Genomic DNA, 17,226 nt, shown 5'->3' on the forward strand with positions numbered 1-17,226 from the left:
ATTGTGACGTCAGAAGAGTGTTGCAACTCAGTTTTTTGTATCACATGCTCGTTTCTGTGTTCTGACCGCTCATCTCTCTCGGATGAGTCCTGAAAGGTACGAGAAGGGCATGTATTAGCATACTGATACCTATCGGGGGATTTCAAATTGTCACGATTTCTAAGATTATAATGTTTCTCCAAGGTCTCCATCTGCAGAAATTCTCCTTGTTTTGAAATCTAATAGTCTTGCACTTGCTTGGTATTATCCTTCTTGGAGTTACATTTAACCCGTTGCTTATTTGGTCTTGTCCCCAGAATATCCATCTTTGGTCGTTCATGTTCCTGGTCAATTTGAGGAACATCTTTGTGCCACTGGTGTATTGCTAATGATGCTGCTCCCTTTTAATATTACTTAAAATAACTGATGAGACTGTGGCAAAATTGCCCATTAATTTCATCCCCAAATCTAGGGCAGGGGCCGCCCTGTGTTCATTTTGTTTGTTTTAACACTTCCATAAGATTCCAAAATGTCGGTTTACCATGTGTAATGGTATAAGTTGCAATTAATACTGTACCCCAAGTGGCACAGTCATCTGTGGAGGGAACCATCCCAAATGGCAAGAATATTGTGGGAATTATGTGTTTGTCTTGGGGTCCCTTATGGGGAATCCCTGCTTCCATCTGATTAGTTTTTTCTGCAATCCAAAACGGAATGTCTTCACATTTGGTAAGAGCTTACCCATAATTGCATTAATAAATACCGGATTTATCCCTGGTGCACCCAGTTCTTTGGCAGCTGGAGCAGCCGTCGCCTGGGTGGTGTTCAGAGTTTGCATTATTAATTGTATTAGGCATCTATATATTGTAACTAGATTATTATTTAGTGGGCGGAGATCTGCTGCCAATACATTTTGTATATTTGAAAATGGTGTGTAGGCAGCTAGAAGATGCCAAGAGTAGCCATTATTACTGAGGAATTCCAGTCTAAGGATATCAGTAACGGGTGGAAGGGTGGCTTGAAACCAATTTTGGTGTTTTTGATATGTTAATGGTATTTCTAGATATTGATAAGCTCTGTATTGTGCAAGTGCATTTGCTACAGTGTATGTATGAAAAGTGTTTGTATTTGCATCCACTGCAGGAAAAATGACCCATGAGTAGAAAGTTTCTGTTCTGTACGCATTGTGTGCCTCTACCATGAACATAACATCTCCACCCCCATCAGAAAGTCCATTTGCATGTATATATTGTGTGACAACTTGTCTACAATTTACTGGAATTATTACTAGTTGTGGGTGTGCAATATCTGTAAGATAGGGTTCAGAGTTAGAAACACCAAATGGGGTAGCCTTTTAAGGTTCAAGCTTAAACAACCTACAAACCAAGATAGGTACTACCTATTTAACTGAGGAGGATTATTCCCGAACACCACAGATGCTACCATATAAAAGGTGGTTAGAGTACTATAGGCATGCGAGAGAGAGTTAATCATGAGATCCGATAAATAAGTACCTGACCTGACGTTGGTAGCGCCATGTCATGCGGTCCCTATTATGGTAATAAGACTGCATGTTTAGTGCGGCAGCACAACAGAGTGGGAGTCTGCGTCAGCCCCACACCTCTTTGGAAGTTGTCGGCCTAAGTTCTGGCTAGCCCGCAGTGCCTCACACAACCCTGGAAAGGAAGAGGTGATTTGTGGCAACGTAGACCAGACAGTCAGACTCCTCAGGGAAGTTGTGGAACTAGACTGTACCCCTTCCACTCAGTTACTTGGTGATTCACACATGCCAAGGCAGTACATAGATGCAAACTGGATTTCAATATATATACTGAAGCAATTAAATCCAAAGCATGTGCTGTGATAAGGCAGATTAAACCTAATACAGTAATCATCATTACGACTAGTGTTAAGACAATAAGCAACCCCACCATTTTGTGTGAATCTAGAAAGCCTAGATATATCTGCCTAACCCCCATGTCTAGATCTGAGAGCATAGTGATTGTAACCCTTCTTCCTGTATCGAGTTCAGGGAGTAACCCCGATCCCATACCTAAATAGGATGGCAAGGGTCTGCCAGTTATCTGTATAGCAACTCTGTCTGAAAGCTGACGAGTCCGCACCAAGATCATCAGAGTTGTCTGTTGTATGGTACGCATCCCAGGATAGTCATGACTGGAATGCCATCTACCCTACTTATACCCATTTGTTATTTATATAATATCCAGTACAGAGTTTGTGGATCACGCCTGACTTAATGATGTGTCTTTGTGGCTAGGACTGGCTCCTGGACTGGCAATACGAGTTGCTTATCATTTACCATACATGGCACTTGAACAAGTCACAAGGTGCATGTTTTAGAATGGCAGATAAAATGTGTAGTATGAACTCTGTCTTTTTAGAAAGAGGCATCTGATTAAAATATAAAAACAATTAGCTACAAGCAGGCTGTGCTAAAAAAAAAGAAAATATGAAGAGACAAATGTATACAAGTGTAAAAGGAACAGGCTGTGGGCCTAATACTAAAATAAGGGTCCCCAACGTAGGTGCTAAAGAGGTCCCTCAACACCTTAAGGGTTTAAATGGCTATGCGAGTGTAAGATCGGACTGACAGTGAAAAATGATCTAAGTTTCAGCTTAGGAAATCGAGCATTTAAATTATTATGAAAAGTAGTTTAAAAAGGTTAAGAGAAGGCAGGTTTGATGTGAAGGTTTCTAGTTCAGAACATGTAATCTTTAAGAGTTACCCTGAATCAACAACACAATGAATCAGTTCCCTGTGTGTACATGATATATCTATAGTGTGAACCTAGCCAAACATCAGTGGCGCAGTGACCTTGTTGAAAGACAATCATAATGTCAATGAGTAATAGGAGAGGAAGTTGTGTATGACTCTTAAAGTGCAGGGCTTTATTGTTCAGATTTTGAAGTAGCTACATACACTGTGTCCACTCAAGTTCCTTAAATAGAACTTAACAGCAGCTTTTTACACCATTAATCTAGAAGAACCTTCTTGCTCTTTTAAGGACTAGAAGAGCATCATGACATTTTCATTGGATAGTGAGATGTGCCATGATCTATAGACCATTTCCTGATGGCTGGGCCCTTCCTACTTTCCTAGAGGAAGTGAGTGATTCATGTAGACTTGCCTGTACATTCTTGCCCCTCCCCAAAGCCTATGCTGTTGATTCCACATTTTGCAGTGGCTCCGACTTTGGCCCAGTAGAGTCCCCCCAGTCTTCCCTTTAAAGGTTTCTAATTCTTGCATATACAGAACTCCCCTTAAAGGGGGACTCTAGTCCATACCATGAGAATATAGAGGATTAAGGGAGCATCTAATCTCAGTCATAATGAGGTTAAGAAACTGTCAGTGGTAAATAACTTAGTCTTAAACGTCAATCATTCAGAACCCCTAGATGAGTAGAATACCATGTTCTGCTCTCCTCCACCTTTGTATTGCCTAAAGGATATATGTCGAGGCATTCTCAGGTTATGGCAGTACATAGCATTAACTTTACTCTGGAGGTCTTCAAAAGAAATGGCTCCACACCTTTGGTGGCCAAATGTTTGGATACCATACTCAAAATCTCTGCAGTTTGATCACTTGCATCCTCTTTTCTCCTGTAACTCTGTTGCTATTGTCCCCTGCCAGCAGAAGATGCCTCTTCTGTTACCCCCCCCCCCCAAACAGTGTTAGTTATAAAAATGCATTGGAGGATCAAGCTAGACCTGCATGGCCCGAAAGCCTAGATATGACTCACAGAGCTGATTGTAAGTTATACAGAGGTAAACCATAAACTTGAAGAGAGAATCTGTAGGGAGTATCAGAGTTACCTAGAAGTATACTTTTCCGAATTGATATGATCTTTCATGAAATAGTTCTTGTACTTTGTGACTATGCTCACAGCACATATGAAGTTGGCCTCTGCATAGGAGATAAAATGGCATTTCATCACAACTCTTGAAGTACCTGTTATTGCTGTCAGCAGAAGACCCTGCCGAAGCTTGAGGACCTTTAGCACCTGAGAACACAACAAACTGTCTTCTTTAGTTTAAGACATCTTGCCGCTTCTATTATCCCCCCCCCCCCCCCAAAGAATATGATTCCTTGTTCACCAAGTAACATACTTGTTTCATTTCTCTTTAGATGATGACCTGGACAGCCTCATGGGAGAACTCCCAGAAGATTAACTTTTTGGAGGGGGAAAGTCATTGATGACATCAAAGAGCTGCTGATGGGGAAATAATGGGAACTATACAAGTTGAATCCATTCCAGTTAACACATTGAACTGTGCATTACCGCAGTGTGTTCATCACTTATTTGGATTCCTTTCTTGAATAGATATTTGAAAACTAAAATCCCCCAAGTGCAAGGTCATTACTTCGAACCAAGTAATCGGCCCCCAGTAAGATTTAATATGTCCCCTGTAGATAACGAGGCTGCAATCAGTGTTTTTTTTCAGACCGAAGTGCTCACCTCATCAATTCTCGTTCACTTATTGTTGTGGTGGGGCCCTTAGTTCATTACGACTCCTGATAGACGGAGGTGCTCTAGCTGTCCTTACTTTTCACCTCATGGAAAACCCGACCAGAGATGCATAAAGACAATTCAGTCATTTATTCAAAAAGACTTGACACTAACCTGTCCCTTTCCTTATCCTCCGAAAACCATATTTTTTGCTGCAGGAGCACATACTTCTTTTGACCCACAAGAACATTCCACTACCATGCCGCCCATTGATAAGAAGTTAAGCTTTAATTTGATTCCCCTGCATAAAGAGAATTTTTTTTGTTATTTCCCTGTATAATACGAACAGTCAATTGTCCCAAAAGGTTGTAAAAAATATGTAACCACATTTGTTCTCCCACAGTACATCCAAACAGGCATTCACATGCTGCCTGTAAATAATCCTCTATGTGAACTGAAAAAGTACAAACTTTGGCACAGTGTTTGTACTCTGAGCACTTACAGTTGATATTAGAGATTAAGTAATTCAGAACTTTAACTCAACATGCCCTGTCTCAAGATGTGGCAACTTTTTTTTTTTTTTTTGCAAAACGTGCTAACCTGCGGAAATTTTCTGAGAGAGATACAACATTTACTGGGGATTTGATTTTGTTGCTTCATCAAGTAGATGGATTTGCACAGTGTGAGTACTATTTAGCCAGTATCCATCATTCCCATTGTTAGTTTCAGCTAACGACTGTGTACATTTCATTATCCAGACTCTGGAATTAATGTGCATTTATGGAGCTTGCATCTGAGAAGAAAATCTCCTTCGATTGGTAGATTGAGATTCTGCCCTTGTTTTCTCAACTGAAATGACACGTTTCAACTGTATTATTTGTTGATGAGCAGGTTACAAAAACTCTATTAGACTAGCAGTTGAGTGATGACAGCACCTTTGCAAGGTCTTTCTTTCATTGTAGCAATGGGTATCTTAAACATTAAAAGTAAGCTCTGGGGAAAAGGAACTGAAATTTGCATGATTTCTGAAATACAACACTGACACAATGCATGTACAGGATTTGAGAATTAAAGCTTTTTGCTTTATTTTGTTAGATTTGTATTACTTTTTATGGTATTAGAATCTGAACAATGAGCTGCTTGTTGATCGTTAACACAAGTGCACCAAGGAATCATTATTGGAATCCAGCGAAACCCCCGCCCCTCCCCAACTGAATAATTACTGGAATCACGGAGTTAATATTGGAATCTGAAGGACCCCAGCCTAAGTAATTTTGACAGCCACAAACAAAACACAAATATACTGAAAAATACAGAAACAGGCATTCATTGAACAGATGCTGAAATATTTTATTTAATTCACATATACATAAAAAAATCAAAGTTTTCATTTGTGATTTTTTACATTTTGCTGCTTTATATACACTTTATAATTCTGTTAATGTTATTTAATTTTGTAAGCAGTCGCATGTGCCCCAAGTGTAGGCTTCGTGGACCATCCCAGAGGTCCTCAGACCACAGGTTAAGAACCACTGATCTAAAGGGACCTTAAAGACGTGGGGTTTGTGCCTCTGTGTTTGGGGAAGTCAGGCAGTAGCTGGATTAAGTAGGTTTCGGAAACTACTGTGAAGGCCAGTATCTAATAGTGTGGGAGTTAGAGTTGCATAGTGGATAGTACAGTTTGCTGGTCTACGTCGAGCAGAGAAAGATTTGAGGTCAAAAGTTCCTAAGCCTATGTGGAAGTAGCTATCTGAAGCAGGTGAGTCTGGGATTGCCTTTGTGACTGTAACCATATTAACATATAACTGATTAAAGCAAGCACAAATTACAGGCGCTTACTTATCAACCTACAATTAGTAGGGATTGTGTCAGAGCAAATAATTTGGAATTTACACAGAAGAAAGAGAAAGTGATTCTTTTTATGTAATTTAACTTTCACTCAAATTAGTTGCGTCCATAAATCATTTTACCTATACAATTACAACACAATAGCTAAATATAAAGGGATCAGTATGATGTTTCAAAAAGTGCTGCATAGCAACTCATTCAGTCCAAAAAAACACTATTTGCAGATAGAAGAATTTAGGAAAAGTATGAAAAACTGCCCCTCCCCAATGGCTGTTATTTCATCTTTTCATTATTTCTAAGATTCATTTTGTACTTTCTTAAAACTCAAAAGCACGCACAGTATTTTCAGGCAACTGTTTTTTCACTTTAAAGATATCTGCTGATTTTGTGATTTTAATGTGTTTATTATTGTAGGATTCCCCTGTAGTGCAGATCCATCATGTACAAGGTAATTAACTTTCCATAGACAGGGCCAAGCTTTAAAGTTGAAGGCTATATCTGAGCTCCCATGAGCTTTACATTTTACCCCACTTCCATTTTTGAACCAAAATGACATTTAAAAATCTCTTTAGTATAATGCACATAGCATGCAGATTGGCATTAACTGTACAAGAAAACATAATTAAAATGTCTACAAAACATAATTTCTCAGTGAATATTTTTAAAATTACTAGCATGGTGATATGCTTTATCTGCTTTAGTATTTATCTCTGCCAGGGATTCTTTTGAACCCCTGGAATACCCATCAAAATAATCATCTGGCAAATATAAGAAGTGCTATCCCTTCCTCAAATAATATTAGTCTGAGATATAGAAATCAACTATTTGAATCCCACCTGACAGATTTACAAACGTGTTTGCCAGGAGTTTCATGTTCACATTAAAAAAAGGTATGGGTCAATAAAGTGTCACATTCTTTGTGACTATTGTTAATACATCTATCTGCATTATCTTCAGATATAATCATCAATTTTAAAGGATATTGTGCAGCCCACCACTGCAATTTCATAGCTTGTATTATCTTTCTATTAGTGGCTGTCCTGGCTGACTGGTAAAAAGATTTCTCAGGCACGATGGTCCACAGGCAAATTGCTAGATGACACAGATCTGCCCTGTGTGATCCTACATTTTTGTTGTTACTCTTCACTAGAAAATCTGCTGGGCCAAGCCTCCTTCACAAATCTCTCCCACTGTTTCTTGAGAATGAGGGTCTATGAGGCTGGACTCTTTGGGCTGAAAAATCTTTGCCTCTGGCAGTCTTTCCCTCTGCACACTCAGCACTTCATGCCTCCTGGTCAAGTATGTGTATGCGGTTTGGGAACTGGCAAAACTGACGGTCATTAGAACTGGTCAGTGATATATTGGATGCTTCCAAAGAAATCTTGAAGTGTGGCTTATATTTTGATGACACCATGCTTCAGTCAATGGGTATGGCTCTCATATTACCTTGCCACGCTTGGTTACATTCCACTGACTTCTCTGGAGTGGACCAAGCTACACTCATGGATATGGTTGTTGGGAGTGATAGCTATTTGGTGAGAAGAGGGGTGACTCCTTCGCACATTTCAAAAGCAGCAGAGCTGCAGCTGTGTTGCTGGGCTTGACCAGGCACTTAGTCTAACTGCACAGGAAATTTCAAAGCTACTCCAGAGCACAACAGTCCTACAGTTCCCCCTGAAAGGTTCCTTGGAGGATGTCTCCAAGTCCAGTTGGGCATGGGGCCTGCTATACACATTGCCATCACTTTTTTCCCCATGTTATACCCATTCAAGCCAATTCACAGTTGCCTAGTTCGATGTCTCACTTTGAAGGCTCATCTTGTTGGGAATGACTTTAGCCCTATTGTCGGAGAACTTCAGGCCCCCTCAGTGCATCTATGTTTTACAGCATTCTACACAGACTACTTGATTATTTCCACCTACCACCCTATCGACTAAAAATTGCATCTGCTTTTTATTTGTGCCAGTTCATCACTCTTCCATCTTTCTTCCCTCCTACTAATTTTACCAAGAAGGAGAAGTAGACGCATAAACTGGATCTCAGATGTGCAGTATCTTATTAAGTTAACTGCACTCAGCAGGACAGAGTGGATGATCTGCTCTTTATTGACTTCGGCAAGGCAGTGCAAAGGAGTGGTCAAATGCACCATTTGGCATTGAGGTACCGTTACTCCTTGGCCAAGACAAACCATCCAACTGGTATTTGTGCCCAATCCATCTGGGCACGGCTGCTTCTACGGCTGTCACTAGAGGCATACTGCTAGTTCACATTTGCTAGGCGGCCATCCTTGCTTACTTTTATTAAACATTACAGCTGCGCAATGACTAATATTTTCCCAGAGGTGTGCTGTGTGAGTTCTTGGTTATCCAGCGCTACTTAGACCGACCACCAGGATAGTAACGCTTTTGGACTCATTCATTAGGTATTTCTCTCCTTATACCTTTGTAGGTATCTTTCATTGCAAGGTCTACTTATTTTACACCTGTAACATCCAATTTTTTCCAAGACGGTATCCAAGGAGTGTTAAGTTTGGAGTTTGCCACCTTAGCCTTCAAAGGTCCAAAAGATTACTTCAAGGTTACGCAATTAGGAGTAGTACAGCGTGCCACCCAAGTTTCTCCCAGAACATCATTGAGAGAAAGTCTCTTCACCACAGCAGTTTTCACACACAACTTCACAACATAGTTCATTTGTTCAGTAAGACCATTGGCTTGCTGTGAGTACACATCCGTCTTTTGATAAGCTATGCCCAGATTGTTAAAAAAATGTTGTCTCCTGCAAGTTGAATTGAACTCATCTATCTGTAACCAATTATTTAGGCAACCTTTCATTGCCAAATTCATCCCATTCATTCTGGTGCTTACTACGTTTACACATTTGGTTAACACCCACTTTGATGCATAATCTACCAGTGGTAACACAGCTAGGTAAGAACTCAAAAGGACCCATCATATCCACACCCAGTGTCATCCAAGATTGATGTGGCACTGCTACCGCAGATGAGGAAGAATGAAAGGTAGCTTTTGACTACACGTAAAACAGTCTTTGACCACCTCCTCCACCTGACAATCCATCCTGGCCTCCAGTATGTTTCTCTCATTCTTGCCTTAGTAAGAGTTCTTCCTAAATGCTCCTTGTGTGCGAGATTAATCACTTTTGTTTTCATTTCCTCTGTAACAACAATTCGTTCCCCTCTTACTAATTCACTACTATTGAATGTCACTTAATTTTTCACATTCCAAAAAAGTCTAGCCAGGGAATACAGAGATGCATTCTGTGGCCACCCATTTATCACATGCTCTTTAAGCTTCTATATCCGTCTCTCCAATAGTTAAACTGGAAAGACATTCGCTGCCATTATTGACAAGACCAGGTAAGTAATAAAATTGAAGATTTAATTCTTCCCATTCTCTACTCATTCTCTTCAATCTGAGTCAACCTTTCACTGCCTTTGCAAGACAAAATCTGAACTAAAAGATGATGATTTGAGCTGATGTGACCTGGAGGGGAAGGCTCCAGAGACAAAATTTGAAATAACGTACTGCCATGTCCCAGTCAACGACTCTTTAAATTACTGAATGACTGCTTCCTTCAGTGCCTTTGAGGCCACCACCTTCTCTTCACCATCATCAAAACAGCCCTAGCCCTGTTAAACTCACATCCGTGGTCAAAATGTACCAAGGTCGGAATCTTGATGATCTCCTCTTTAACTGTTTTGAATGCAATTTCACATTCAGAAGACCAACAAAATTACCATTATTTTTCCCTCAAAAGCAACCTAATTGGCTCAACAACACAAATCCTTTAATGAACTTTGATTAATACTTAGCCCGGCCTAAATAGGACCTGACTTGATCTTTATTCACCGATGTTGTAGCGTTCTTTATGCTGTTGACCAATTCAGATTTCAGCTTAATGCCCCCATCCAAAACCACATGGGCCAAACAAGTCACAGTTGTCAACTCCCAGCTCATTTTATTTTTTATATATATATATGTTCGATGGCATGTGTAGCTGCAGATACACATGCTGTGCACATCCCGCCATCTGGTGTTGGGCTTGGAGTGTTACAAGTTGTTTTTCTTCGAAGAAGTCTTTTCGAGTCACGAGATCGAGGGACTCCTCCCATTTGGACTCCATTGCGCATGGGCGTCGACTCCATCTTAGACTGGGTTTTTTCCGCCATCGGGTTCGGACGTGTTTCGGGTCGGAAAGTTAGTTAGAATCTCGGAAAAATCGTCGGTATTGTTTGCGTTCGGGAATGGGTTAGTTACAACAGATCGACACCGACTTTTGAAGAGCTCCGGTGGCCCTTTGGGGTTTTTTCGATTCCCCGTCGGGGCCTGGTCGGCCCGGCCACGTGTCTCTTCAAGGCTGATGGAACGGACCCCATTCCGCTTTGCCCAAAATGCCATAACAAGTATCCATATACAGATCAGCATCTGGTCTGTAACTTGTGTTTGTCACCAGAACACAAGGAAGATACTTGTGAAGCCTGTCGAGCGTTTCGGTCCAGGAAGACACTAAGGGACTGAAGAGCAAGAAGACTGCAAATGGCGTTGGCGCCGACAGGACAAGGGCGTTTCGAGGAGGAGGAGGAAACCTTCTCCATCCAGGAATCTGACTCGGATGAGATCGAACCCGAAGAAACGCCGAAAACCGTGAGTAAGACGTCGAAACATAAAACTCACGAAAAGACCACAAAAGCCCAGGGGATGCCACCGCCAACAGGCCATGGCTTAACCTGAAAAATAGGTGACCGATCATCGGCACCGAAAAAGGGCACGCTGGTGTCGAAGTCATCCGACTCCGGTCGAGATACCGCCACACAGCAATCTCGGGCCCGAGATAGCGGCTCCGAGCAAGTTCGGCACCGAGACAGCGGCACCGAAATGAGTCGGCACCGAGAGACAACAACGCCGAAAACAAAAAAGGTTTTGTCGAACCGAAAAAATTAGCCGAAAAGGTTTCGATACCGAAACATCCAGCCTCGGAACCGAAATCAAGTTCCTACACAGAGGAAAAAGGACTGTCCTCACAAATGAAAATACATAGATTTGGACAGGAATTGGAGACAATGGAGCCAGACTACACCCAAAGAAGGCTCCACATCCAAAAAGAAACGGGGAGGATCAGCACTCTCCTCCTATTAGAATGAAATGCAAACTTGCATTCCAGGAGAAAGACAAGCATCCACAGGCAAAGGTAGCTAAACAAGTAAGCCCGCCACCGTCTCCACAACGCTCGCCGTAAACATCACCGGTAGCCACTCCACCTATGATGCAATCCCCAACCCATACAGGGATGAGTCAAGATGACCCTGACGCGTGGGACCTTTATGATGCACCAGTGTCAGATAATAGTCCTGACTGTTATCCAGCTAGACCGTCGCCACCAGAAGATAGTACAGCCTACGCACAGGTGGTGTCGAGAGCAGCGGCATTCCATAATGTCAGCCTGCATGCAGAGCCCATTGAAGACGACTTTCTATTTAACACACTGTCATCCACACACAGCCAATACCAGAGTCTTCCCATGCTACCGGGAATGCTAAAACACTCCAAACAAGTGTTTGAGGAGCCTGTAAAAGGAAGGGCCATTACTCCAAGAGTGGAGAAAAAATATAAACCGCCACCAACAGACCCCGTGTACATCACACAACAGCTAACACCGGACTCAGTTGTAGTAGGGGCAGCTCGCAAAAGAGCGAACTCACATACTTCAGGAGATGCACCACCTCCAGATAAAGAAAGTCGAAAATTCAACGCAGCAGGCAAAAGGGTGGCGGCACAGGCAGCAAACCAGTGGCGTATTGCAAACGCACAGGCATTGTTGGCCAGATACAATAGGGCTCATTGGGACGAAATGCAACACTTTATAGAACATTTGCCCAAGGAGTTCCAGAAGAGAGCACAGCAAGTAGTAGAAGGAGGACAGAGTATCTCCAACAATCAGATACGGTCAGCAATGGATGCTGCAGACACAGCTGCTAGAACCGTTCAACACAGCAGTGACAATAAGGAGACATGCATGGCTGCGTACATCAGGATTTAAACCAGAAATACAGCAAGCTGTGCTGAATATGCCATTTAACGGACAGCAGTTGTTTGGGCCGGAGGTGGACACTGCTATCGAAAAACTTAAGAAAGACACTGACACGGCCAAAGCCATGGGTGCACTCTACTCCCCACAGAGCAGAGGCACATTTCGAAAAACACAATTTCGAGGGGGGTTTCGAAGGCAAAGCACAGAACCCACGACCTCACAAACAAGGCCCACTTATCAAAGCCAATATCTGTGGGGAAGTTTTCGGGTACAATATAGACGGGACAGTTCCAAAAGAGTAGAGGGAAGTTCCAGAGTCCCAAAACTCCTCAAAATAAGCAGTGACTTCCAAGTCACACATCCCCAACACATAACACCTGTGGGGGGGAGACTAAGCAAATTTTACAAACATTGGGAGGAGATAACAACAGACAATTGGGTACTGGCAATTATCCAGCATGGTTATTGCATAGAATTTCTCAAATTCCCTCCAAACGTCCCACCGAAAACACACAATATGTCAAAACAACATATAGATCTTCTAGGACTAGAAGTTCAGGCATTGCTACAGAAAGAGGCAATAGAATTAGTACCAAACCAACAGAAAGGAACAGGAGTTTACTCTCTTTACTTTCTAATACCCAAAAAAGACAAGAGTCTGAGACCTATATTAGATCGCAGAACATTAAATACCTACATCAAATCAGATCACTTTCACATGGTGACATTACAGGACGTAATCCCACTGCTCAAACAACAAGACTACATGACAACACTAGACCTAAAGGATGCATATTTCCATATACCGATACATCCTTCACACAGAAAGTACCTAAGGTTTGTATTCCAAGGGGTACATTACTAATTCAAGGTGTTGCCATTCGGAATAACAACTGCGCCAAGAGTTTTTACAAAATGCCTGGCAGTCGTAGCTGCACATATCAGAAGGCAACAAATACATGTGTTCCCGTATCTAGACGATTGGTTAATCAAAACCAACACGCTAGAACGGTGTTCACAACACACAAAGTATGTCATAGAAACCCTCCACAAACTAGGTTTCTCAATCAACTACACAAAGTCACACCTTCTGCCGTGTCAAACACAGCAATACTTAGGGGCGACAATCAACACAGCAAAAGGGATTGCCACTCCAAGCCCTCAAAGGGTTCAGGCATTTCACAATGTAATACAGGCCATGTATCCAAAACAAAAGATACAAGTCAAAATGGTGATGAAACTCCTAGGCATGATGTCCTCATGCATAGCCATTGTCCCAAACGCAAGGTTGCACATGCGGCCCTTACAACAGTGCCTAGCATCACAATGGTCACAGGCACAGGGTCAACTTCTAGATCTGGTGTTGGTAGACCGCCAAACATACATCTCGCTTCAATGGTGGAACAGTATAAAATTAAACCAAGGGCGGCCTTTCCAAGACCCAGTGCCACAATATGTAATAACAACAGATGCCTCCATGATAGGGTGGGGAGCACACCTCAATCAACACAGCATCCAAGGACAATGGAACACTCAGCAAAGACAGTTTCACATAAATCACTTAGAACTATTGGCAGTATTTCTAGCGCTGAAAGCTTTTCAACCCATAATAAGCCACAAACACATTCTTGTCAAAACAGACAACATGACAACAATGTATTACCTAAACAAACAGGGAGGGACACACTCAACACAGTTGTGTCTCCTAGCACAGAGAATATGGCATTGGGCGATTCACAACCACATTCGCCTAATAGCACAATTTATTCCAGGAATTCAGAATCAGTTAGCAGACTATCTCTCTCGGGATCACCAACAGATATACGAATGGGAGATTCACCCCCAAATCCTGAACACTTACTTCCAGAATTGGGGAACACCACAAATAGATCTATTTGCAACAAAGGAAAACGCAAAATGCCGAAACTTTGCATCCAGGTACCCACAACATCAGTCTCAGGGCAATGCGTTATGGATGAGTTGGTCAGGGATATTTGCTTACGCTTTTCCCCCTCTCCCACTCCTTCCATATCTAGTAAACAAGTTGAGTCAAAACAAACTCAAACTCATACTGATAGCGCCAACATGGGCAAAACAACCTTGGTACACAACACTACTAGACCTCTCAGTAGTGCCTCATGTCAAACTACCAAACAGACCAGATCTGTTAACGCAACACAAACAACAGATCAGACATCCAAATCCAGCATCGCTGAATCTAGCAATTTGGCTCCTGAAGTCCTAGAGTTCGGACACTTAGACCTTACACAAGAATGTATGGAGGTCTTAAAACAAGCTAGGAAACCTACCACTAGACATTGCTATGCAAATAAGTGGAAAAGATTTGTTTATTACTGCCATAATAATCGAATTCAACCCTTACATGCATCTGCCAAAGACATCGTAAGATACTTACTACATTTGCAAAAGTCAAAGCTAGCTTTTTCTTCCATTAAGATACATCTTACTGCAATTTCAGCTTACCTGCAAATTACGCACTCAACTTCACTATTTAGGATACCAGTCATAAAAGCGTTTATGGAAGGCCTAAAGAGAATTATACCACCAAGAACACCACCAGTTCCTTCATGGAACCTCAACATTGTCTTAACACGACTCATGGGTCTACCTTTTGAGCCCATGCACTCTTGTGAAATGCAATACTTAACATGGAAAGTTGCATTTTTAATTGCCATCACATCTCTAAGAAGAGTAAGTGAGATTCAAGCATTTACCATACAAGAACCATTTATTCAAATACACAAGCATAAAGTAGTTCTGCTGACAAATCCAAAATATTTACCAAAGGTCATATCACTGTTCCACTTAAATCAAACAGTAGAATTACCAGTGTTCTTCCCACAGCCAGATTCTGTAGCTGAAAGAGCACTACATACATTAGACATCAAAAGAGCGTTAATGTACTACATTGACAGAACAAAACTAATTCGAAAAACAAAACAATTATTTGTTGCTTTCCAAAAACCTCATACAGGAAATCCAATTTCTAAACAAGGCATTGCTAGATGGATATTTAAATTCATTCAAACCTGTTACCTTAAAGCAAAAAGAGAACTGCCTATTACACCAAAGGCACACTCAACTAGAAAGAAAGGTGCTACTATGGCCTTTCTAGGAAATATTCCAATGACCGAAATATGTAAGGCAGCTACATGGTCTACGCCTCATACATTTCCCAAACACTACTGTGTAGATGTGTTAACAGCACAACAAGCCACAGTAGGTCAAGCAGTACTACGAACATTGTTTCAAACAACTTCAACTCCTAAAGGCTGAACCACCGCTTTTGGGGAGATAACTGCTTACTAGTCTATGCACAGCATGTGTATCTGCAGCTACACATGCCATCGAACGGAAAATGTCACTTACCCAGTGTACATCTGTTCGTGGCATTAGTCGCTGCAGATTCACATGCACCCGCGGCCTCCCCGGGAGCCTGTAGCCGTTTAGAAGTTGATCTTGAACATTTGGAAATTTGTAAATATATTACTTTAAACTACATTATGTACATACGTATTCACTCGATTGCATGGGCACTATTACTAGTATACACAACTCCTACCTCACCCTCTGCAGGGAAAACAATCTAAGATGGAGTCGACGCCCATGCACAATGGAGTCGAAATGGGAGGAGTCCCTCGATCTCGTGACTCGAAAAGACTTCTTCGAAGAAAAACAACTTGTAACACTCCGAGCCCAACACCAGATGACGGGATGTGCACAGCATGTGAATCTGCAGCGACTAATGCCACGAACAGATGTACACTGGGTAAGTGACATTTTCCATATATATATATATATATATATATGTTCGATGGCATGTGTAGCTGCAGATACACATGCTGTGCATATCCCGCCATCTAGTGTTGGGCTCGGAGTGTTACAAGTTGTTTTTCTTCGAAGAAGTCTCTTCGAGTCGCGAGATCGAGGGACTCCTCCCATTTCGGCTCCATTGCGCATGGGCGTCGACTCCATCTTAGATTGTTTTCTTTCCGCCATCGGGTTCGGACGTGTTCCTCTACGCTCTGTGTTTAGGTTCGGGAAATAAGTTAGATATCGGAAAAATTTGACGGTATTGTTTGCGTTCGGTTTCGGGTTAGTTAACACAGATCGACACCGAATTTTGAAGAGCTCCGGTGGCCCTTCGGGGTTTCGGTTCCCCGTGCGTCGACAAGACTTATGGAACGGACCCCATTCCGCTTCTGCCCCGAATGCCACAAGTTTCCTTACACAGATCAACATTTGGTCTGTAACTTGTGTTTGTTTCCCAAACACAAAGAGGATACCTGTGAGGCCTGTCGAGCGTTTCGATCGAGGAAAACGCTGAGGGACCGGAGAGCGAGAAGACTTCAAATGATGTTGGCGCCGTCAGGACACCAAGACTTGGAGGAAGAAGAAACCTTCTCCATTGCTGACTCGGACGAGGCCGAAACAGAACAGACGCCGAAAATCATGAGTAAAACCGCCCCAGCCAAAACTCACGGTAAATTCATCAGAGCCCAGGGGACGCCACCGCCGGCAGGCCATGGCTTAACCCAAAAAAGCGGTGACCGTTCATCGGCACCGAAAAAGGGCACACATGTGTCGAAGTCATCGACTCCGGTCGAGATACCGCCACACAAAAGACTCGACCCCAAGACACCGGGTCAGAACAATCTCGACATTGAGATACCGGCACCGAGAGGTTGGAACACCGAAACACAAAAAAGTGGTTTCGGAGCCGAAAAAGGTGGTGGAAAAAGTTTTGATCCAGAAACATCCAGATTCGGAGTCGAAAACAAGTTCATACACTGAGGAGCAAGGGCTTTCCACACAAATGCAAAGCCATAAATTCGGACAGGAACTAGAGGCAGGGGAGCCAGAT

At 42.3% G+C, this 17,226-nt stretch overlaps 1 protein-coding gene across 3 annotated transcripts in view; it reads left to right on the forward strand.

Annotated features, from left to right (window-relative positions):
* HROB (homologous recombination factor with OB-fold) overlaps window positions 1-4,666 on the forward strand; it is a 168,096-nt gene extending 163,430 nt beyond the window's left edge. For all 3 annotated transcript variants that reach the window (XM_069237861.1, XM_069237860.1, XM_069237862.1), the window contains exon 10: window positions 4,127-4,666. In XM_069237861.1, the coding sequence (XP_069093962.1) occupies window positions 4,127-4,170 (44 nt within the window). In that variant the 3' untranslated portion in view covers window positions 4,171-4,666. The remainder of the gene's footprint in view (window positions 1-4,126) is intronic.
* The last annotated feature ends 12,560 nt before the right edge of the window (window positions 4,667-17,226 follow it).

The sequence above is a fragment of the Pleurodeles waltl genome, chromosome 6 (genome assembly GCF_031143425.1).
Source record: "Pleurodeles waltl isolate 20211129_DDA chromosome 6, aPleWal1.hap1.20221129, whole genome shotgun sequence".
Lineage (NCBI taxonomy): Eukaryota > Metazoa > Chordata > Amphibia > Caudata > Salamandridae > Pleurodeles > Pleurodeles waltl.